General features: G+C 38.4%; 1 protein-coding gene across 1 annotated transcript in view; it reads right to left on the reverse strand.

Moving 5' to 3' along the window:
* Positions 1 to 24,155, reverse strand: part of COL25A1 (collagen type XXV alpha 1 chain) — a 295,372-nt gene that overhangs the window by 30,300 nt on the left and 240,917 nt on the right. The window contains exons 18-25 of the mRNA XM_041479910.1: positions 20,711 to 20,743; positions 20,504 to 20,539; positions 16,639 to 16,683; positions 5,109 to 5,171; positions 4,553 to 4,621; positions 3,600 to 3,644; positions 1,561 to 1,605; positions 973 to 1,050 (exon numbers count right to left, since the gene is read on the reverse strand). Coding sequence (XP_041335844.1) covers positions 973 to 1,050; positions 1,561 to 1,605; positions 3,600 to 3,644; positions 4,553 to 4,621; positions 5,109 to 5,171; positions 16,639 to 16,683; positions 20,504 to 20,539; positions 20,711 to 20,743 — 414 coding nt within the window. The remainder of the gene's footprint in view (positions 1 to 972; positions 1,051 to 1,560; positions 1,606 to 3,599; positions 3,645 to 4,552; positions 4,622 to 5,108; positions 5,172 to 16,638; positions 16,684 to 20,503; positions 20,540 to 20,710; positions 20,744 to 24,155) is intronic.

Consider the following 24,155-nt stretch of genomic DNA (forward strand, 5'->3'; position numbering starts at 1 on the left):
CAAAGCCTCACAACATGTCTAAGCAGACCTCCCCACAGACACAATGAAAGAACGGACTCAGCCTTAGTGACATACAAGGCTTTTAGATTTTAGTAAAGGCAGTGAGATTTTTTTATTTTTTGAAAGTATCTTGGAAACCAAATGACTGGTCAGACATTTACCCACTCCCACTGCATAAATGTAAGAAAAAAGTTCAGCAGCTTCAGTGAGAAAGTGATCAGATGCACAATGAGCCAAATCCAGTCTTCAGTTTCACATAAGCAAGCCATTCACTTTGGTGGAGTTATACTGCACAGAATTTGCATCTGAGTATGCTGCAATGTAAATCACCTTGACTGCAATGACATATGTCATCTTGGTCCTTTGCTTTTATGCAAACACTCATTCATTCTTTTTTGTAACCCTACTTTAATCCTCCACACTTTTCTGCACACCAGTCAAAATAGGTTTTCCAGAAATGAATAAGTGAGAAGACTGGTGCTTCGTCTACTTAATGTACTCAAGTTGCTGATTGAATCCACAGCTTGCTAATGGAACCATGTTACACGGTTTCCAAATCTCAAATATTCTGCTCTTTGCATTTTACAGGAAGAGGAGGAGGAAAACAAGAAGAAAAAAGAAATGCCAGTATTATAATATATGAATTGAAAAGTAGACACTTCTGTTGAACCTGTGGTTTATTACATTAATTCAGCACTAAACACCAAAGCCAACAATTATTAGATTCATCCTGATTAGATGATGTCAGTACTCTTATGAAACTAATTCACTCAGCTAATTTGTATCAGGGAAACAGTTTTTCTAGCACAGAAAATCTGGTTTCCAAATATAGAAAGCAATACCTGATTAATAAGCTCAACAATTTTGCGCAAAAATTGTTTTTAAGCTCTAGGCAAAAGAGAAATACAGCGCTGTCAAATGACTTTTTCCCAGACCAGACTAAGCCAATTCAGCCTTGTTAGGTTTGCATACCTGCAGAGCTTCATGGATATTGCCATTGTAATCAATTATCTCTGTTGCACCTTGATCACCCTTCTGTCCAGGTGGTCCCTGTAATACATTTTCCATTAGAATTTTGAGACAACTGCTGAAGACTATTTTAGACTCTTAACTACTGACACATGCTTTGACTTGATTGTGGGGTGTTAGACTCTAACTGTACTTGCAATGTACTACTACAAAACACAAAATTTGAAGGAAAACATTTTTTTTAAATAAAGATAAATAAGCAAGTCAGTACAAAGTGACTTGTGCTGCAGTGGGAAAGCAAATACATAAAACCTCTGAGGGAAGACATTTAAGGATGCTCCTACACTCTAGTTCTGTATTGGCAGTGAACAATGCCAGAACATCAGGCTTGTAACATCCTGCCCACAGTGTGGATTGGAGACTGCTTCAAATAGTGGCAAGTGGTGTTAGTCATATTAATGTCCAGTTAGCAACCATGATCCAACAGAGTCACGTGCCCCATTTCACCTGGAGTGTGAATTGTAGAATTACTGCTACAATTTCAGTTCACAAGGGTACAAAACAAAGAGCTGAGATGAGAAGTAGACTTACCCGTGGACCTGCAGATCCTGTGTCACCTCTCTCACCTGTATCACCCTATATAAAAATGATACATGAAAAAAACAGATACGCCATTTGAAGATATATACATGGTTCTTCCCTTTTAAATATGTTTTCTTACAAGAACTGGTTTACAGGGCCTCTCACCCTAAACAGAATGTGAATCTTATTTAATGAAAGGAAAAAGTCCTTCAAAATCTGTGTACTGGTAGAATCAAAAATGATGCACTTGGCTGTGTGTGAATATTAGAGTATTGTACTGGTTTGCAATAAAAAATTGCAAAGAACCAGAAGAATAGGCAGATTACCAATTAAGCAATTTGCGCAACATCCCTATTTTTAATGACACTACTATCAAAAGCTTGAAGAGAATACTAGAGAAATGAAATTACTCAGTCTGAAACCAGCCAAAAACTTCTTCAAATGTGTGTTCCAAAATATATAATCTTTTCTTTCTGTGATCGTGCCCCTACTAACCTTCTGAACTTCCCTGGTCTGAGTCACTGCCTCCCCTATAAACACAACTGTGCTACCAGATTTAGAGTTTCTTGACACCCTTTCTGTGACAGGCTTAAGATCATTACCAGCTTACACACAGCTTTTTATTCCTGTTTATTAGTGATATGCTTCAAATGATGGAGGGAATTTCAAACATGTATGCATTCTATCCCAGCATCCACAATTCATTTCACAATCACTTTCACAGCAAGGTCTTATACTTTAATTTTAATATTACTCAAAATTAATATGTGTAAGAACTGCAAATTTTTCTCCTGTTGACATCTAGAGAACTTTGGTAAAAGTCAGGAGAAGAATGATTATTTCACCACTGGTAACAGAACAGAAAACTTTCTGGTAATAGAAACAAGAAAACTTTCACAGAGCTAATGAAGGCATATGGAGAGCAGGCTGGTGGCAGGTCATAATCAAGGTTGTACCATCTGTCTTTCCCTTCAGTACTGCTTTGGCAGAAGCTAGTGGACGTTGGAACAGTTAGAAAATTAAGTTCCCCACCACTAGATTGACTTGTGTGTGCCAGGTTTTCATGACAGGTATGCAGGTAAAATGAAATTCATATATCCTTTTTTGATAAAAAGGGAATTAAAAGGGATATCTTTATAATTCCGGTGCATGTGGGAGGTGTCCAGGTACTGTAGTCAAATGAGAGGCTGATTTACTTTTCTGCTCTCACCCTGATACTTTAATTCCCTCATCAGTTCCCTTGCCTTCCAACACTTCTTTCTGGTGGGAATGAATGAGGTTAAATGGCACTTGTTTAATCACATCTTTAAGCACTTAAGGCCACTCTTCAAGGACCTTACAAGTACTGCAAACAGTATCACACCAGCCTACATTGTCCTGTCACCCTTATTCTGACAGTAGACCTGTCAACAACCACCTACACAAGTACATTTTCATCCATCATACAACATGAAGGAATCCAGTGGGAATAGTATTTGCACAGCAGATAAAGTAATAGAAAAACATACATTTTATCTCTCCATATATGTGAACCAACTATATCTACAGAAAGAAATGGGTAGACAGACATAATCAAAGTCATCTTTTTAAAGCAGGTAAAACAGCAACACAATCAAAAACTCTCGCCTTTGTAGGAATTCTGACCATCATATCTAAGCCTGCAGTACTTGGAATACCTCTGATTCCTAGCTCACCAGAGTTTGGATCCATAAAATTACTGCAAACCCAGTAACAGCACAGTCAGGAATTGGGTCTGGGCATGTGGGAGGACTAACACACATCAGTTACACAGAGAGAAACCAAGTTGCATGAGGAAAACAGCAGGAGAGTAGAATGGATGTTATAACAGAAAAGGGATTAGAATCACAGTGTTCAAAACCCACGTGACTTGACTAAATTTTTTAGCTAAAACTGAAGGTCAGAAGGTTTCACTTACAAAGAACACTGCAGATTGTTACAGGTTCTTTGAAAGAGAAACGTTACAAATAATTGATCCTAAAAATCATAATGTTAATTAGTCCCCTAAAGACAGTTTTTTTACTACTAACCTTTGACCCTTTGGGGCCTCTAGATCCAGGTTCACCTGTTTTCCCCTGTTTGAAGGAAGATAGGAGAAAAATGGTAGAGAAATGGGAGTGCAGAGAAAAAGAAATTAGTAATCACTAACTACAGTTTGGAACAGCAGAAACACTTTATATTGATATTACCAAGATAATGGATTTTTAATGCATTTATTTTATATAGCACCCAGATCAATATATTCTCTAACACTAGAGTGCAATGGTCACAGATTGCACCCTTCCAAAGGAAAAGCAGTATTGGCATTAGTAAAGATAGGCATCATTCCCACTGGTTTTCAGGAATGAGCTATGTCATTCCATTGCTCCTGAGAAATGACAGCCAATAGATAGAGAAGATAGTTCAATATTCTAACAGAAGGAGATTAAAATAAAGTGTTATCACAACTTCTTTTCCCAACAGTCCAGGTGAATACAAACTAACTGGACAAGGAGCACAAAATTAACCTTATTGTTTTCAAAACCCATCAGGAAAGAAAAACTTGACAGTATCAACACCAGGGGAAATATTAAGACAATGCTAAAAGTAGTTAGACTGATCTCTTTCCTAGAGAGTTAGAAAACAGCATGCAAAATGGATTTTCTCTGCATTCAATTGCTACAGTGGTCAAAGAGTTCAAACTTCAATGCTGAAAGTTAGGGACCTGGAGGTCAGCACTTCAGCTGGAATGAATTAGGCCAATTCCATGACAGTGTATGTAGGTAGTGTCTTTACTTTATAGACCAAATAAAAGTCCATTCAGACTGCAGTTTCACAGCTGTGAACACAAAACTGCCATTGTCTTCTGGACTGAAGTAGAGCATTTGACAGCATTTTCATTTAAAAGTTCACTCACCAAGTTTTGTTCTACTTTTCAGAAGGCAAAGATGTATTCATAGGTGTAAAACTAACAAAACATTTCCAATATAAAAACCAGACTGACCTTTGGTCCAGGGATTCCAGGTTCACCTCGCTCACCCTTCCCAACAGGGCCTGCCTCTCCTTTGTCACCCTATTGCAACAGACACACATATATCACAAAATACTGGGCAGCCTTTAGCACACCACCAACTCAGCAGGACCAAAGAAAACAAGCCAACAGCAGAAACAGTGGTTTAGTCTAGCTGTTTGTTCAGAATCTGCTGGGTAGTATCAAAGTTCTGCTTCCTACACAAAGTTTCAAGTCATTTTCCTAAAAATCCCATGTTTATGAAAATATAGTTTCCTCAATCATGCCTATTTTGCCTCTTGAACAACTAAATCTGCAGATTCTAATGTGAAAAAAGATGAGTTATTAATTAAAGTTATGATGTAACATCTGCCTTCACATTTTCTGAGGGCACCTACATGATTATCTATATATCTATCTCATGGCACTGGTCCATGACTTCTCACATTTTCTCCAGTAGTAGCCTCAGTCTCTGCTACTCGCTGAGTAAAGTTGAATTTGACATCAGATCAAGGGGCTTCACACCACAGCATTGGCCCACTACCCTTACCTTTGTTCCTGGTAGCCCTGGCAACCCAGGTTCTCCTTGTGGACCAATGAAACCTGGTTCACCCTTTAAAAATACAATATGAGACGGTTACTTATTTAGCAGTACACAATTATAATAAATGAACTTAATTTGGGTGGTATTTTCCCCTGTACAGCTTACAGCTCTCCAGCTATGATGCAACAGTTATACAGAAGTACTTTTTGTCATGGTTTACTTTCATCAGCATAAATTCCTGTAGCAAGCCACCACGCAGCAGATGAGATGCAGATGAAGCAGAAGGTGTCAAACATGGGGTTTATGAGGTTAAGGACTGTTAATATGCAACCTGGTCTGTAACATAACACATCAAACTATTATCCAAGCAAGTCTGAAGGCAGGAGGAGAGATCTGAGTGTTCCTAAATTTAAAAAGGGACAGTTCATTTCAGTGATGTGTTTTGAGGTGGTTTCCTACTGCAGCATGTGAATAGATGGGCAGGAATGCTGTGTGGCAAAGCAGTGACAAATGGAGATGACACTGTTGTGATGTGTTGCATCTCCTTTCAAGTCAGAGACTTGCAGTACCATGGTACTTTCCCTCCTCATTCTGACAGTAAAATACTTCAGTTCTCTGTGCCCAGAAAATTTCTTGAGCTGTGAACAGCTGTGAATGAGCCACAGCTCTCCTCATTCCCTCTCTGTTCTGCTCCCTTCCTTCCCATTCAATTGTACAAAGAGGACAGATGAATAGCAAGAATCAAGCAGAGTTGCAGCAGAAGCAGCAATGAGCAGAGTAAGGCCATATTTTATTACCTATCTCCATGCCTGAAGAGACACAATGCAAGATTAATAAGCCATACCCTTTCCTTCACAAACTCCTCTGAATAAGCCTTCCTGCTATTTAATCTTGCATTTTTTCCAGATATATTTGAACCAAGAAGATATACCCACAAGCTATTGAAAATTTTAAAACCAGTTATGTAACCCAATTAATATTTATTTAATTAACCTTTTTTCAATATCCCTGAACTTAGTGACTAAAAATTACCCATCAAATGCCTCTTAAAATAGCTAAAAGACAGATAGATCATAATCCTGTAGTGACACCATTATTGACAATATACAGAGACAGTGCATATGAGCAGCTGAATAATATTTCTCTTCATCTCTTCCCTTCCTTAGAAATACAGGTATGCTGCACATGGAGAGCAAATTAGGAAGTATTCTTGCACATTCATCTGTGCTCTCATCAGCAATCCATCATTAACAGTTCAAAGCCAAAGAAATCATCCCTGTGGTTATATCAAGGATGACAGCAAGCTCCCAGAGACCCCCATTTAGCTTATAAAAAAAATACAAGTAAATAATGAGCTTTCTCACATGAAGTTCCAGCTGGCCATGATTCAAAATATGGTAAAGAAATAAACTGAGACAAACATGTCACAGAGGAGCAAGTGGAGTTTTCTTTTTGCTCTTGTAAGAAAAAAAAACTTAAGAGTTTATAGAAGTCTTTATATTAGCACACACCAGCAAGAGTAACATAAGGTTGTCACTGCAGATGGAAGCACTTTAATTTCAGTAAATGAAGAACAATGCAGCTTCAATCACTTGTTTTAGAATGAGAGGGCACTCAACAGCCCCATGTTGTTTTAATACTGAATTTGCCCAGGCTAATTTTTTGGCCAGCTTATTATGACTTCAGGCAGAAAACATAGGCAGTGACTACATGATTCTTTTCAGTGGTAAGGCTTAGAAATGCCACTCAAAGGTTTATGCAGTTTTTGAGTCAAATTCTTTTCTCTGCTCAGGACTATACCAGTTGCACACTACAAGGAAACTTCTGGCTGAAGTCCAAGAAGGAGACCCACCTTCCCCCAAAATCTCTAAAGAGAGAAGAAAAAGATGCTTTGCAATAGCTAGTGGAATTGATAATGGTATAAGCTGGCAGTTTAATTAGCATAAGTAGAATACAGGTCTTATACGGCACAGAGCTTATAAATGTTTTGAAATGTGGAGTGGAAGAAGTGGTGTGTCAGCAGAGAGCAGGAACTGACTGGGTGAGCTCTGCTGGGAAAGATGCAGCAGTTATGGTGGATGCCAAGCTGAACGTGATCCAGCTGTGTATTCTTATCACACATGAAACAAAACTGCGACTGCAGTAGTTAAAACCTGGCTACATAAAGAAAAACATGCAATTCTCCCTCTACCCAGTGCTAGAGAAGATAAGTAGATTAAAAAACAGATCTGATTTGCCATCTGAACTAAGCTTCTAAGTAAAAAGACAACGTGTTTGAATGGTTTGAAACTAAGCCATGTCTTCTCTAATATTTCAAATCTCTTGAGTGTAAGTACAGCATAAGGCATTAAGCAAAATGTTCATTGGGTATACTTCTGCATCCTGCCATAATATTGATGACTTTGTGCTTTATGCTATCTTTTATGCCACTCAGATAGCAAAAAACCAACCAAACAAAAAAGGAATCTGTCAAAATTGGCACTGCCAGTGATGTGTGAAATGCAAAGAAAACAGTTTCCTCTCAGTAAGCCATGCTGAGGTCCCAGTTATGCAAAAGAAAGGGAAAGACCTTTATGATTAGTCCATGACACAAAAAAAGTTTCCAGAGCTGGACAGGAATGTGGTTAGAAAATTAAGAATTAAAGACTTTAGCTTTTTTTTTTTTTTTTTTTGCAAATATATGACATATTTGATTTAGCTAGCATATAGCAGAGGAAAGCAAGGGTAAAAAGGCTTGCTTGGGAGGGCACTGTGGTTTGACAACATTGCAGCTCTGGTGTTCACTGAAGCACCTCCTGCTCGTAAGTCTCTTTCTTAAAGAAACTCAGAATTTGTTCTAGCTACCATGAAAGGCTGAGAGGACTGCAAGGGATCAGAGTCACCAAGACTTATAATACGTTACCAAACATCTCACTACAACTTCTTACAATAAAATCACGGTTTTATCCAGTTAGAATGTACAGCAATCTTCTTTGCCTGCTAAAGGTGGGACAGGGAATACAAAATCTGTAATACTGTAATCTGAAGTACTGTTTGGCAGCTGTATAGAAAGCCACCAGCAAATGATCACTCTGTCACACATTTTAGTTTTTAGTTTGGTGCAGTTATGAAATCACTGCTTAGAAACCACCACATTGCACAGGATGTCAAAAGGGCATATTTCAGCATTCAAACTTCATCCACTGTTAGACTCGGAGTGATTTGTACTAATCACAACACAGGAAACTTGGTTTAAAAAGAACAAACAAAAAAAAACAAGCTTGTGAATTTCTTCCAGTCTAGAAGTGATGTGTTATGATATTAAGAATAATTTTTAGTGTCTTTATGTGTTAATATTTTAAAAGACTACCCCCATGCATGCTCATTTTCATTCTCGAGTATTTTCTGACTGTGGAAATACTGAATGTGGTCAGATAACAAATTATACACTACCACTCACAAACACTGTTAATGTTCATTTTCACCTCTTATAACAGTCTGAAGCAGAAAAGAGCCCTAAAATGCTGTAAACCTGGTGCAATGTGAGCGCAATCAGAATTTAATATTAAAAAGTCACCTTGTTATTTACTTCAGAGGATAGTCAGATTTTTATGAGGGTTATTATCTAGACATAATTAGAACTGGTTTTCATGATGATCAAAGCTTTCGTGGGCTGAAGCAGAGGCTAGCTTTGATACTAGAGGTTAACCCTAAGAACCACTTTAGTCCACTCTCACTGTCAGCTTTAAGTTTTACAGAACCCATGATGCCTAAAATTTGGACTTTTGCTTAAAAAAGGTACAGCAGTTGAAATAACATTTTCACTGCTGGTTTCTGTTTTACACATCATTAATTTGGCAAATGTTTATTAACAGTGTAGTTCTAATGCCATATTTGGTCAGAATTAGCCTCCATTGCACAGCTGGGACACACATTACCATCATTATTTGAAACTTTGTTTTCACAGACACACCTAGTCCTCTCCCAGTGCCTGAAAAATGCAAAGCTTTATGCTGATGCAAGCAATCAGCAGAGAACAGCAGTTGTTGGGTACACTGTTTTCCCACAGAAGTTTCTTCCTCCTTTAATCACTCTCCTAATGACTATACAACATACTTTCACATCCAGATCAACGAATTCCTAAAAAAGAAACCTGTGCTGCAGGAAGACATCCAAACCACAACTTTCCTATAACAATGAAATAAATTCTCTTCCATTTCTGAAATTATCATCCTATTTGTAAGAGTCATGGTTACCTTACTATATTCCAGCTACATCAGATTATTACAGTGTTTTCTCTGTGCTACAGAAATGTGACTAAACCAACCCTTAGACCCTGAATTTGAAAGGAGAATGTAATTTCAAGCCTTATTCTTATCTAGTGCTATGCACTAGAATTAGCCAGAGAAATTGAAATGTCTAACTCTGACCTTCATTACATTGTTCACTGGCCCTGAAAGACTTTGTTCAGTGTTGGCCCCATTGCCAAGACCATGGGAGTTCTTTGCCTCCTGGGCTAACCAGCAGGTCCTGCCACAAGGCAGGAGATACAAACCTTTTCCTGGCATTCTCTTGGAAATCCAAATGTATCAAGGTCAAGACACCTGTGTGCATACCTCTGAGTTGGCAAACCATGCCAAAGCATCCTAAATTTCTGTAGAGGACTCCAGAAAGGGGGATGCACCCCACCTTTTCCATTAACAGAAAACCTAGCTGTCTGGGCTGGAGGAAAACCACAGCCATGCTTGAACACACAGCCTTGGACATGCTTGGAGATTCCAAACTCCTGTCTGCAAGTCTAGTGGACCTCCAAAATTCCTGTCTAGCATGGGCCAGCATGCAAATTCTTGAACAGTCACAGAATCTGGGAGACCCCAAAGTTCCTTTCTGATGAGGACTGATGTGGAAGGGTCCTCATTTCAACAACATCAAGAGACCAGTGATTGTTTTCAGTGTTACCCTGGCTCACTTATGAGCATATTTAAAACAAAAACAGTACGATGACCTTTCCTTGCCTGACAGTACCAAAAGAATCCTGCAAAGGTGGGGATATATAGAAGAGCTACAAAAAAAGACACAAAACCCAGATTACGATGACCTTTCCTTGCCTGACAGTACCAAAAGAATCCTGCAAAGGGGATATATAGAAGAGCTATAAAAAAAGACACAAAACCCAGAGGCAAGACAATTGGAATGAAGCTGTAATAAACTGGATTTGGCTCATGGGTACCTGTGTTGATTTTCCGGAAGTTACCATCTGCTGTCCTAAAAGACTTTGTTTCTGAGGTTGCTATCTAACCAGAACACTGCAACTCCACCACTCTGGAGAGGAGTGAGGGCCAAATTCTCAGGATGCTTGTAACACAGCAATCCATGGTGGTCTATGGAGCTGCACTGGCTCATGCCCACCCTCCGTCTGCAGCCTTTAGCTCCAGTAAAGCAATTTCTCAGAAACTCAGCTGGCCTTAGCCTATACAAGTCAGAGAGTACTTTGTCACTGTGAAGGGCATTAGGGGGACTTATATATATAGCCTGACGTCCATGGGAATTTTCCTCTCAGGATGCCTACAGTATTCAGCTCCTAAGAAGGAAATGAACAAGGTACAAGGAAATCTGATAAAAAAAAAGTAATCCTAACCCCATTTCATAAGGTCTTTATTAAGGCTTTTCATATCACTTTAGAATTGGCTCCAGAAATTGCCAGTTAAAACAGGTTGTCTGGCTCACTCATCGCATTTGAAACAATATCTTTACTCCCTAATCGTTCTCTAAACTTAGAAAAACAATTGTGGTTTAGAATTTCCAAAAGCGTATTTAGACTTTATGATTCATTTGGAGTTAGGGAAGTAAAACCTGGCTAAACAACCTGGCTGAAACCCTGAGGTTTCTCAACAAGCCTCACTTTGTGTGACATATATTGCTTTTTAGTCAGCTTAATTTTCTTCTTGCTTTTAAGTTCTGTCTCCCTAGAAAGTATGTTGCTTTGGGAGAGTGCTATCAGAACCAGTAATGATTCTGATTAATTCTGCATTCATTAATCATATAAGGGACTTCTTACTTTAAGGCTAATTATAATCCAAGTTAGCATGGTAACTATTTTTCAGGATAGAATAAAAACACTTGTTGTAACGAGCACCTAATTTTTAATTCTTTTCTATGACCAAACTGCTAAATGATGGAGAGTTTGGCCCCAAATTGTTTCTTTTAAAAAAGACTTATATGATAAATCTGAGGAATTTTGCTGCTCTTCTGAAAGCTAAGGAGCTTTTTTGCATGCCTTTATTTCTGACCTTATAAAAATTTGTATCTGAGAAATAATTTTAGGTTACTGATGTCAAGTCTTCTTTGTGGATGACAAAATACTAGATTTCTGGATACAGTAGGGTGTTGGATTCTAACCTTATTAAACTCTTTCCAAAATTTCTGATTTGCACTTTTTTTGGTACTATGAAAAATTAAGCTAAGCTATAAAACATACACTGTGAGGTAGTTCTTATAAACTCAGTCTTCCAACTATTAATAGTTTTAGAGGAAACAACATTCTCTGTTTCATTCCTTATGTTTTAGCTTTTTCCAGGACAGAAAATAAGATATTTAGAGGATATAGTTTGTGAGAAATCAATAAGAACTTGAAGAATTTGTCTGGATCTTACACTCACTAAGCACCCCTGACACACGTATACCATCCAATGTTAATGATGATTTCATTTTCTGGCCTTGATTCTCAAAATCACTTCTTGGAAATTACATGTCTACCCTATGCAACTGATTACTGCCATAATGTATGGAAAGCAGACAGCTAGGAATCAATGAACAAAGCTGGATGTGTAATATACAGATAAATGTTTGTACATCTACTTCCATTATGGAAAGCGAACACCCAAAACACATTGCACAGCCGTGTCATGTATTTTACCCACCAATGCACAGAGACACTTCTGAAACCCAGCCCACCAAAGGTGGGTACTAAATCCTATTTTTTAGATCAGTTCCCATTTACACTCAGAACCTGCAGAGAGGGGAAGAGAGAGAGAAATAGAGAGAGAGACAGAGGGACTCAGCAGGTTTCCTGTAAATGCTATCAAAGAATAAAAAACAGGAAGAAGAGTGGAAATACAGAAAAGGAAAAATGCATTAGGAAAATTAGAAAAAGAACAGCCTTCCTAAGAACTCCTGGGAGAAGAGGAGAATTTACCAAACTTTCCTGTAGGCAGCAAATGGCATTGACTCCAAACTGAAATGCTTACAACTACCATTCACTTCAGATTTGCTTTCATTTTGCTGCCAGATGGTAAGAGCAGCACTTAAACGCATAAGCTTCAACAACAGTTGCTCTCTTTTCTACAAGAGTTTAAATAGGAGACTAACTTCTCTGCATCCAGCTGGAAAATTCTCTCTCATTTCCTCTGAAATGTCTCTTTTCTAACAGAAGTAACTGGGTGAAAGTAGTATCGAGTCTTTTAGACCTTAAAAAATACATTCTGTGGAGCAGAGAGTCATTTAGTCTTTAGAGGATAAGATGTTTGACTAGGTACAGAAAAAAAAAAAAAGAAATTTATGTACAAAAAGAATTAGAACCACTTCTGCTTTCTTAAAAAGAAAAATCAAACTATATAAAATTGATTCAAATTCCCATATCCAGGTTTTTTTGAAACCTTGCTCAGGCACAGTCCCAGGGAAGTCAATCCAAAGTAATTGTATAGAAAGATGCAAGGCACTGCATACTGGCAAATCTATTGAATCAGCCACTTCCACTGAATCTGAAAACACAGAAAGCTTTTCATACTTTCCAAAAGCAGAAGGGCTAAGCAGCCTTTTTCTTCTCATGTCAACCCACTCAATGGTTCAGTTTTCTGGAACACAATAAAATAAAAAGTTATATGTGCTCATAAGCTTCAGTTTTTGCTTTAACATCTGAGGGCCAAATGCCAGAAATACCATAGAAAATCTAGATCCTGCAAAAGGTGCTGAGAAGAGGCTTGTGTTTTGTGAAGACTTCTCACTGCAGTGAAGAAACTGAGGACTGTACAGGCCAAATTCCAGAAAATGCAACACAACAGATTTGAGAGGTCTGACATTACAGCGAATGAGGGCATGCATGATTTCCATCACAGTAAGCAAGTGCTGCTTTGTAAGTATCTTCCTGCAAAAGTTATGAGGTAAAACAGATATATGAAGTTTGTGTTTCACAGACAGCCTTCTGTGTCTGCTTGGCATCAGTTGGGGGATAGTAGAGCGATGAGTTAATATTCTGAGTTTAGGTGGAACACATTCAGGGCTCATTAAGTTTCCAGCCATTCCTAAACAGCAACAGGTGCTTGAGAAACGTTTCTCCAGTATGTCACAGACAGCCTCTACACTGTCTTGGAAATAACTGACTGCACTTGTGTTTCCTCCATGGCACCAACTAACAAAGGAGAAGAGAACGAAAAGGAACAGGAAGAACTCCCAAAACATCTGCACGTGCCTGGTGAATGGGTCTAGAAAAGTAAGTAATGAAAGACCTTCCTGTACAGCCTGAATTCAGACGTGATACTTGCATGTCTGTCCAATGTTGCCACTCATTCAGACTGCAGTATCACATTCAGCCAAGTCCTAACAGGTTCCCAGAAATCTTGATTAATTAATTGAAATGGCATTATAAGAAGCTGAAAGTTTCTCACTGATTAGTGCTCATTAATCCTTTATGTATGTTGAAGCACAGAGACTGAATGTCTTGGGAAGCTTGTTCAACCATGGGAAGAAAGATGAGTTGTAGCTGGAGAGCCTGCCTGGCACAGCATTTGTGTTAGCACAGGTTGATTTAGCTTTTGTGAAGAGTGCTGTGCATGTGCAATTACCTAAAACATTTCATAATACAGCCTGCCACTGTAGAGAAACATGCACAAGGAAGCAATTTTAAGTTCAACTAACAGATTTAAGGAAAACAGGACTTAATATTTAACATTTAAGAACTACATCCAGGAGTTTTCAGTGTGTAGAATAAATCTGTATCTTGATCTTTTCCTTCCCTCTCACAAAGTCTGGAAAAAGCCTGAAAACTCTCTGCCAACAACTACTGGGCTGGCACAAAAATGCATGAGAAAGGTATAATCTGTTAGGAAAAATTATCCTTATGGAAACTTAAATTTTGTAACAAGTTCTTAGATGTTGCAATGACATTGTGAGAGGTTTCTGCTAGGTCTTTGATGTTGTACTACTACTGCATATCATCATTAAAATAGAGTAGCAAAGACATATCTTGGAGAGTTTTATAAAGTCCACATGGGAACAGAACCCAAAATCCCAGAAAAATATTGTAATAAACAACAAGAATCACTCTGGATGGAAGGAAAAAAAAAAAAAAAAAAGAAAAAAGAAGTCACTGCTGCAAGTTAGACTCCTCTTGGTTTTGTACAAGATGACAGCACCAACTGAGTCCAAGTCCAGACAATTGAGTTTCCTCCACGATCAAGTTTCTCATCCTGTCACTGCTATTTCAAAGTAGCTTTTGATCAACACCAGACCACTGGAAATTTGTTTCTCCATGAGATAACAATGATGTTGCTTTTGGAAATCGATGTAATGATCTTACCATGGTGGAACATAAATCTTTGCTAAAAAGGAGGCTGAGAGAAGGGGGGAAACTCCTACTTCACCTTTGCTGATTAGTGCCCATATTACTAACTCCAGCCACTCTCTGGTTTCTGCTACCACTTCTCATGCCACAGACACAGTCTCAGTGACTCAGAAGAATCTAGAGTTTTGTACTACAGACTACTTAATAAAACAGAGCTTACAAATAGCTTGAAATGAACAGCAACCATCCTGCAAGTCTGATGTGACAAGATATGTTTTGCTCTGTCCTGCGCACATTCTGCTTCCTCATCACCATCCAGGTGGCAGGACAATGCAGAATTATACTAAATGAAATTTCTTCACTGAAACACCACTAGTCTCCCTCTGGACTGGATTTTAAACAGGAGAAATTATTTTCCTAAATGATTAATATTTGACAAAATTATTCCATTTTGTTCTGCACGCAACTGCACTGTTTTTCCACTGTATCCACTGAATTTGGAAACAAATTTTCACTGGGCAAAACTCCCACACTCATTTGTTTTTCAGTTCATATTTTATCTTTCAGGTGATTCTGGAAGCTGCACTTCTGAGCCATTCTTACTGCCAACAAATAATTTTCCCAGAGCAGGCACTCAGATGTAGACTTTTTTATTTACTGGTTATATGCATGGACATGTGGTCTGCATGAACATGGGAACCCCAAAGACCAGCCACAGCTCCAGTTGCTTTTGGCAGGTGTCCCTGGGATGAGTGCCTCAGGCAAGTGCCCCACTGACCTCCATGTGAGCTACCTCTCTGCTCACTGTTAAAGTAAACAGAATAGGGATTGCTGCCAAAGGCCCTAATAAAAACAGTTTAATCACACAAGACTTCTCCTCCATGATCTTCACTACTCAGTACAGAGTTTATTCTTGCAGAAAATGAACGACCTCCACAGGAACTATATTTTAAGCTGTTACAACACACAAAATTTAATACGCACATTCAATTTTCCCCCACAATTCACTAGTAACACAGAAGGGACATTATGTTTCAATACTGTGGCAATTCACAGGTCCCTTGAGAAAGTCACTGCAAATGTTAAATTCCATGAGATAAATCCTGAATCCTACCACAATGGACAAGAGTTTGGTCTCTGACTTATCCTCCTCGTTATGGGGGAAATCCTATAAACTTTCTCCTTGAGACATACACAGGCCCATGCTTGAATGCAAAGAAAAAGTTTCCAAGAGATTTTGTTTTCTCAAAGGACAATCTTTGACACAAAGGAGAAGTGGCCATTCTGACCTGCACTGACTCAGGATACGTGAATCTGCTCACTCTGTGCAGAATTACACAGTTACAGCTCAAACTGTGCAAGTGTCTGCAGATCCTAATGCAACCACTTATGCTAGAACTAAACCAAGTATGTGTCCTTTGTATCAACTTACCTACAGATTCCAGACAAACTGGAAGCCAGGGACTAAACCAGGTATTGTGTCAGGGACTGTAGCTAATACTAAACAGAATATTATTGAAACATTTTGACTTGTCAGTGGAAATCACTGCTGTTTAATGGGGCACAGAGTACTTTTGTCAACAGAGCCATGTCTGCACTGCCTGTGTATAATTAATGCAGCTCTCGGGCTGCAGGATTGGTTAATTCAGTAGAATATTGCTACTGGAAAGCACACACAGAAGTGGAAACCAAGTAAAACTTTGATGACAAGACCTATCCATTAAAGAACAAAAATAAAAAACCTCTACTATTTTTGTTTTTTAAAAGAAATAACTAGAATGTTCTGCCTCACATTTTAATGTAAGATATACTGTTTGCCTACTCATAGACACTTAACCAATTTTCCACATAAGAACTTGCTGTAAAAAACCCCAGTTTAATACCAGAGACACAGAAAATGACATAACACAATACAGTAAGTCCATTTGTGCCACATTCTTGCGTTTCCCCCCTCTTTGTGGTATTCCCCCCCAGTACAACAGGTACTGCAGTATTTACCTTTATTCCAGGGAGTCCAGGAAGCCCAGGAAGGCCTGGTTCACCCTACATGGGAAAATTACATAACATTACAGACATTATCCAGTTAGGGTCACTATCCATTGAACAGCCCTGTAAATTCTGCAGGAAGATAAAAGAGCATGAATGATTGCTAGTCAGCTCCAGCAAGATTGGTTTTTTTCAAAATGAGTGACTTAAATGTACAATTAGTAAGAGTCATGTTAAGAACTTAGATATCTTCTGGGAACCTTCAATGTGAAGATGACACACAGGGCTGAAAATCCATGTCAGGAAAGCCAAATATGAATTCATATTAGACTTCAGCAAAAGAGAAGAAAACAAGTAGCACTGGTTCATTTTACTGCAACTGAAGTTCCATACTTATGACAGATGTTTAATTCTGTTCCATTTTCAACTCTGAGCTAGATACAATGCTGTGTGACTCTGATTTAGCTACAGAACAATTCAGAAGAGCTTGGTTTAAATTACACAATTCGAGCAGGACTGCCTAATTATAACTGTGCCATCAGTTTTATAGTGCTATCCACAGCTTCATTTCAGAGCTTGTTCTTTATCTGTGAACATACACAGTGTCATGAAGGATAGTGGGAATGTAACCTTTTACTGCTCTACCCAGAAAAACCTTGCTTATTTAAAATTGCAATGGAAAGACCTATAGAACTCTATTTGCAAGGTAATTTTGTAACAAGCATTGAAAACTGAATGCATTAATTTTGGAAATAGTCTAAGACAAGAATGACAACATTGTCACAAATGGTCATTTTGAGATATCAGCTAAATGGAAGGACGTTGTCTAGGGAAATAAAGATGATGAACAGAAAAAAAAAACCCAATAACATGTGAATAAAACATTATTTTATAGGCTGGGGATTTTATTTTAACACAGAGATGGAAACATAAAGATGATGAACATCTGAATACCAGCACCTTGGATCTGAATATTCCCTGAACTTTCTGGAAGCTCAGGTTTGAACTCTGAAGCCAACTTTTACCTTTATAATAAACTGAACTATATTCCAGATTTTTTTACACTCATGAGCTTTCCAGAAATCCAGACTTCAACTCTGTGGTTTGGGCCAATACCTACAGGTTGTGCTATTAAAATATTTTATGTGCCTGTGTACACACACGCTTACACACATCCATACACCCACGTATATTCATGTATACACACACAAACATGAACACACCTACACATAACACAGGTGTACATCAAACTGCATGCCCAGAGACACTTCTTTGAGGCAGAGATATTACACAGACTTGAAACACTCATAACAAAATTACATTCTGCCACAAAATGAACAATAGAGGGGCTGCAAAGCAAGTCACTTCACCAAATGGAATGATTTTTAAGTGGTATAGAAGGATCTGATAAAAGCTTCTTCATCTGTTTTAGTTTCTCCAAAGTTCTAACTGTTCAAATTGCCTAAAAGCACAGGAAAGATTCCAGTCTCCAAATATTAACTATAAAATCAGATGAAAGAATAGATTTTTCAATAGACACTTTTTGGTATGTTGGCTACCACTTTCTAAAGCAGAAAATGGCTTACTACTCTTGCAAAAGAACAATGCTCCACTGCACTAACTCCCTACCTTTTGCCTGAGCAGCCATACATACAGCACCATCAACTTTACCCACCTAATTGTGGAAGCACTAAATTTCACCTGCAAGCACAGAACTGGAACATTTATAATTGATATTATATTAGTGTTGCTGCAGTAGGTTACTCTTTAGACTTGGGACAGAGCTAACCCCCATACATTCACACATAATAAACAGAAAAGATCCACCAATGCCAGTTCAGAGTCACAGTAATCTAAAACAATTAAAATGCCCCTAAAAGATACACCAATATGAAACACAATGAAATCAATCATTATTTCTTAATTACAGCTAGCATTATAGATGAATGCGGAGTATTTACTTTTTTGGACCTTTCCTAATATAAAAGTTCTGAGTACGATTTATGAGAAGAATGACTTTTAAAGAAACCAAGGCTGTATACTAACTCTATTACATAATGGAGGAGCAGGTCATTCTGTCAGCTCAGCACACAATGTGGCCCACAACAGCCTTGTCAGACTGCTGAAATATTGTCACGTTTCATGTCATGCAAATAGTGTTTGGGTGGGCAGCTCAACACATATTTGTCCTTAAAAGATGGATAAGGGACAACTAGAAGATAAAGGGGAAATACAAGAAAGAAAAGAAGACACAGGAAGGAAATATGAATGTAACACAGATAGGGAGAAAAGCATTGAGACGATGAAGATGGCAGAGACGTGCCTCCAACTGGAAAAAGAGCAACACTGGTGGTGTGAAAAAGTCCCTGCTGAGCAGGGGTGCAGGGCAGCAGACATGGGACACCCAGCTGGAAGAGGCACACTGACTGGGCATGTCATGGGAGCTGATGGCTGGGGCTGGGACAGGAGTTGTGACACACTAGGAAATCATGAGGTCGGTGGAAGGAAGACACTAAGCCCCTCTCTGGTGTCAGAAAGAAAGTGAGAATATAGAAATTTGAACTGCATACCTCTCACACATCCATGTTGCTTGAATTAGATCAAATCTGAGTGCCTGAGACTGAGAACCACGAGCTTGCTGATAAATCACTGCTAGTTTTGCCTCCATGGCAGCCACTTAATGAGAGTCTGAATCTCCACAGGCGCTTAAGTGCATTTTCTAGTTTATTAGCCAAGCAAAGCATACACTGCAGAATGCACACACTGAATGATTCTGTGGATTAGATAGCTTTAACTACTTTGATTACCTTTCCTAATTAAAACTGCACTTTACTAAGGAAACTGCATTTGCCACCATTTAGTCTCTGATGAGAGTTATAATTTCTTAAATAAAAATACTTAATGTCTTATTTATTTCTTATTTATATGTGGTTTGGGGTTTTACTTAGTCACCAAAGTATCATGAGTATTAGAAAACGGTTGTCCTGCCATACACTATATAGAATTTTAGCTCTTGACTGTCTGTCTGGAATATCTAAACTGGCAGAAGGACTCTGTTCAACTCTGGCAGCAGTGTGCAGTGGAAAATTTTCTATGTTATAAGAGGGAAGAACAGTGCCAATGACTCCTGAGGGAAAACAAATATTGCAATGCACAAATCCAGTTCTCTCACTGTCTCTTTGCTCTCCCTGCAGGACCTGCCCCCTACTCTCAGGAAAGGCAGCTGAAGGCACAGCATTTGCTGTGCTGATGTACTGTGCATTCAAAGAGCACATTCCCCAGCCTCACAGGGCCTCGTGCAGTACAGTCATCGTAACTCCTGCAGGAACTTTCCTTGCAGAAGCAGCCTCAGCCACACAGCACCAGGGAGCATTTCTTTCACTGGAAGGAAGAACACAGCAGCATTACCTGGTCTGTGTCCTTCCAAATACACTGTGTGCCACTGAGGGTTTGATTCCCCTCACAGGTGTATGTGAAACCTATATTTATATTCTTCCTAATGAGATCTAACGGTGTACCACAGTTTGAAGATTAATAGTCAAACATGCAGGGTTAGCTTGTGATGACCCAAGGAGCAGAGCCATTCTTTGTTAGTCTTACCAGCTGCAACAGGGTAAGCTTTCAATGCAAGAGGTATGCTGGGGCTAGAAGGGAAGGTGGGTTAGTCAAAATTGCTCTTCATGTTTATTAGTATCGTTATTCCTGTGCCTTTCTAAAATACAAAATAAACACAGATCAAATGTGCACAGCCTTGGGCTGCTGAATTGTACTGCCTCGGACTCATCCCAGTGCAGGAAAGTGCCACTGGTAACACAGATGTGACATCATTTATCACAAATCCAGCAGAGAAGGAAAACTGAACATTTCCAAGCAGTACCTTTTGTCCAGGCCGCCCAGATTCACCGGGTTCACCCTAAAAGAAAACAGATTAAAGACGTGAGATCTGAGAAAATGAATTAAAGATGGAGTTGTGGAAAACCGTAACATTAATGATACCCAAAATGCCTGTGACACTCTGAAGTAACACAGTAAATGGACCAACCACCCCTCTTCTCCCTGCACAACTTCTTCAGAACTCCATTACCTTAATTCCAGCCGCAGAAGAGCCAGGGTCACCCTGAAACAAAATCCACAAGAAATAATCACTCTTACTACATAAACAATTTTCCAGGAAACACATAAATCATGTAAGAGTATAGCAACATTATACAGCAAAATAACTGCATAGCAAGACTGCCTGTTTTCTGTGCTACTACATAGGCATTTAACTAATTAATTATAACAGTGTGATTCAGAAAAGGAGCAGTGCTGTTTTCAAGACCATGCAGAGAGAGATTTAGCTTCACTCACCCAAATACCTGTAATAGTTAACTTCAAATTTCACAACTAATAATGTAGATCTAATAATTGCAGTTGTTGTATAAATGTACTTCACACTGCCAGAATATGGGACATACTTTGACATCTCTAAATTGTTGATCTACATTAAAAATAATTCACTGTTATTTACAAAGAATATGAGTGACCATTTGACCTAATTTTATAGATGGCAAGTGTCAGGACTCAACTGACAACATTTTTTGTACTAATGAAGATTCACATTGAAAAAAAAAACCAAAAAACAGTGACCTGTGAGTTTATCCCCAACAGGACAGGTCATGGTTTTATTTCCTCAACACTCCAGGGCATTTAAATAGATAGATTAATGCATGAAGGGCTATACTTTACATGATGAGACAGCTATGGTAATTTACATATTCAGGAAAGGTCTCTGTTCTGAGAGGACATGTAGCACTCAAAAAGATTTGCCTACATTTTGCTGGGTTGACTGGATTTCATAGGCACTGATATGCACAGGACAGAGGATCAGTTTTTTGTTTTTTTTTTTCTTGAACAATATTCCAAAGAAAAAAGAAAATAAAACTACTGAAAAGTTTGCTAGTTAGGCTATATACTACTGAAGATGACTAGTGTGCTTCTATTTGAAAAATTGTTTAATTATTCATTATGCAGAATAAATATACATTGTTCATACAAAGCAGCAAGTTTTATATAGCAGCAACTTCAAGTTCTGAGCAGCTTGCCAGTGATTTACATAGGTAGGATAGAAGCCAGTACTGTAATACACTGCAGAGATGTATAAGCAGAGTATAAATGTTTAATATTCTTTGTATAAAACACAAACAGGGGACACCCATTCCTGATGTTTCTGTCAATGCCATAGCTTTGCAGCTGGTTTGGGCATGGCATCTTTCTGGCATGGTCTTATAAAATTAAATTGTACTGGTTAACATGCTCACTGGCCTCTGAAGAGTAGGAATACACAGTTACTGCAGCTTGCAGTGAGAAAGAAAACACAAAAATCAGTATTATGAGATTGATACATGCAAGGAAACCTGACCTGCCTCCTTTTAATAGACATGCATGAGTGACACTGCTGATATCCCTTACAAGCATGTACAACTGAAAGCCTCAAGAAACTTTTATAGCTATAAAGGGCCAAAGCAACTAGTAAGACACATTAAATCGTTAAGTATTTCAAAGGGCAATGATGGATATGGGGAAGATAAGACACAAAATATTTATAATCCACCTTCATGCAAGAATAAAGACTAGATCAAAGAAAAAATTACAGTATAGTATGTTCAGAATTCACTGCTGAGTCAAGACAGTTTGCAAATGAAGAAACTTTAGCAGGGGAACACGTACAAAGAAGGAAGATCCTTGGTAGTTTCTAGGAACCAAGGCTACAGTGGAAGAACAGAAGCAAGAATTCAAGCTTGGTATTGACACTGTCTTCAACAATTCAGCAAAGACATTTTAATTCTAAAGTCTCAGGTCAAAAATTAAGGACCCAATTTTTGAGTCTCACTAGGTACAGCAGTTCAGTAAACAAAGCTACATTTTTTTTTGCACAAACAGGAACCTGCTCCTAAACCAAGTCTGGATCTGTTGTCATGTGGTATCTCACTCTCCCACCACATGAATAAAAATTTATTTATCTCACAGAAACTCTACTGAAGCTTTCAAAGAAACGTTTTTAAGTTTTATGGACTATGGATTAAATCTCCTAAGCAAAAACTTCCCCCTATGCTGAAGACCAGGAAAGAATACAAACCCTACTAAGCAGCTCAAGTGTAAAGTAATGACACCAAGTTTAATGCTTACTCCTAAATTATCTGTCAAAAACCACCCTCGCAAGCTCTCTAGAAAGTGCTGTTTGCAAAGCTACCTATCAGAAACTTTAAGCTGCAGCTCTCCTCTAAGAACTGTATCTTTTTTTTCTGGGTGGCAGATTGTCTTGTAGGCAGGGAAAAAGAAGAAAAATATTGAAAGTCAGCGAAGTCAGCTCTGGAAAGTCTGGCAAAAATGATTGCAGAGTACTCTAACCCATTATGGCTAAAGCAGAGCACTCCAAATGAACAGAATATATTCTCATGTCACCACCCTACCTCTGAAAATAATACAAAACTTAGAAGAGATGGAAGACTTCTGCATTATGAAGTTCAGGAGGTGTCCTGAAACTTCTTCAGATACAGCAATATAAGAAGTCTCCTGAGAACCTCTGCCTTCCACAAGTTGATCCCAACTCGACTGCCTAACTGCTGGAAGTTCACACAGCAGTATTTAAAACTTTATACTTGAGCAGAAAGAATCTCCCACTGAAAGAAGGAGAGAACTTTTTTCTTTCCTCAGAGAAGATCCCAAACAGTGGGATGTGCACACTGCTGATCACAGGGCAATATGGGCATCCTTGTGGATGCAAACTCACCCTCAAGGCTAATGAAGCAGAAAAGCAACAGGTGAAGCTGCACTAGGCTTCCCAGAGAGATTATAACCTTACCATCTACTTGTTGTAGAACTATCTGATTAACAATCTCAATTCATACTTGTAGCCAATTATATTCTTAAATCATGTAAGAGTGGATCAAGATTATGTTACCAGCATACATCATTTAAGTAAGTAAATAAGGTTGTTATTAATAATCATGACTGCAAATAAAGTATTATTTAAATTAACTCCAAAAATCAAGTAACTTGACTGTTCTTAAATCTAATGTCTATTTTTAATTGCTGATTTTAGAATATGCCTTAAAATCCTTGTGCTCTTCAAAGGACAGATTACTGTACCCAAATGATAGCTCCTGAGGGATTTGCATGCATTCCTTACCAGCTTGATAAATCCATCATAAATTTCTCCTTGAACTGAAATGCTGTAAGTTGGTTAAGCATTACACATGCAGGGGTACAAGAAGAAGTGCTTATGTTTCTGCCCAAGCGTAGTCATTAAAATAAATGTTTTTTAGAAGTGCATCAGTTCAAAAATGATGGCCAGAAGAGATCAATATGCCTGACCCTTTCTCATGTGCAACAAAGCCTTTACCCTGACTCCTAAAGACTGGCTTCTGTAAGGAAACCACACTGAAAATTCCAGTTCGATTTTCTGAGTGTGAGCCTCACATAAAAGAAGACTCAGGAACATAAAAATTTTGACAAAAATCTATTTTTTGGTGATTTCTACAACATCT

Source organism: Pyrgilauda ruficollis, unplaced genomic scaffold (assembly GCF_017590135.1).
Source record: "Pyrgilauda ruficollis isolate IOZ18807 unplaced genomic scaffold, ASM1759013v1 scaffold5, whole genome shotgun sequence".
NCBI classification, from domain to species: domain Eukaryota; kingdom Metazoa; phylum Chordata; class Aves; order Passeriformes; family Passeridae; genus Pyrgilauda; species Pyrgilauda ruficollis.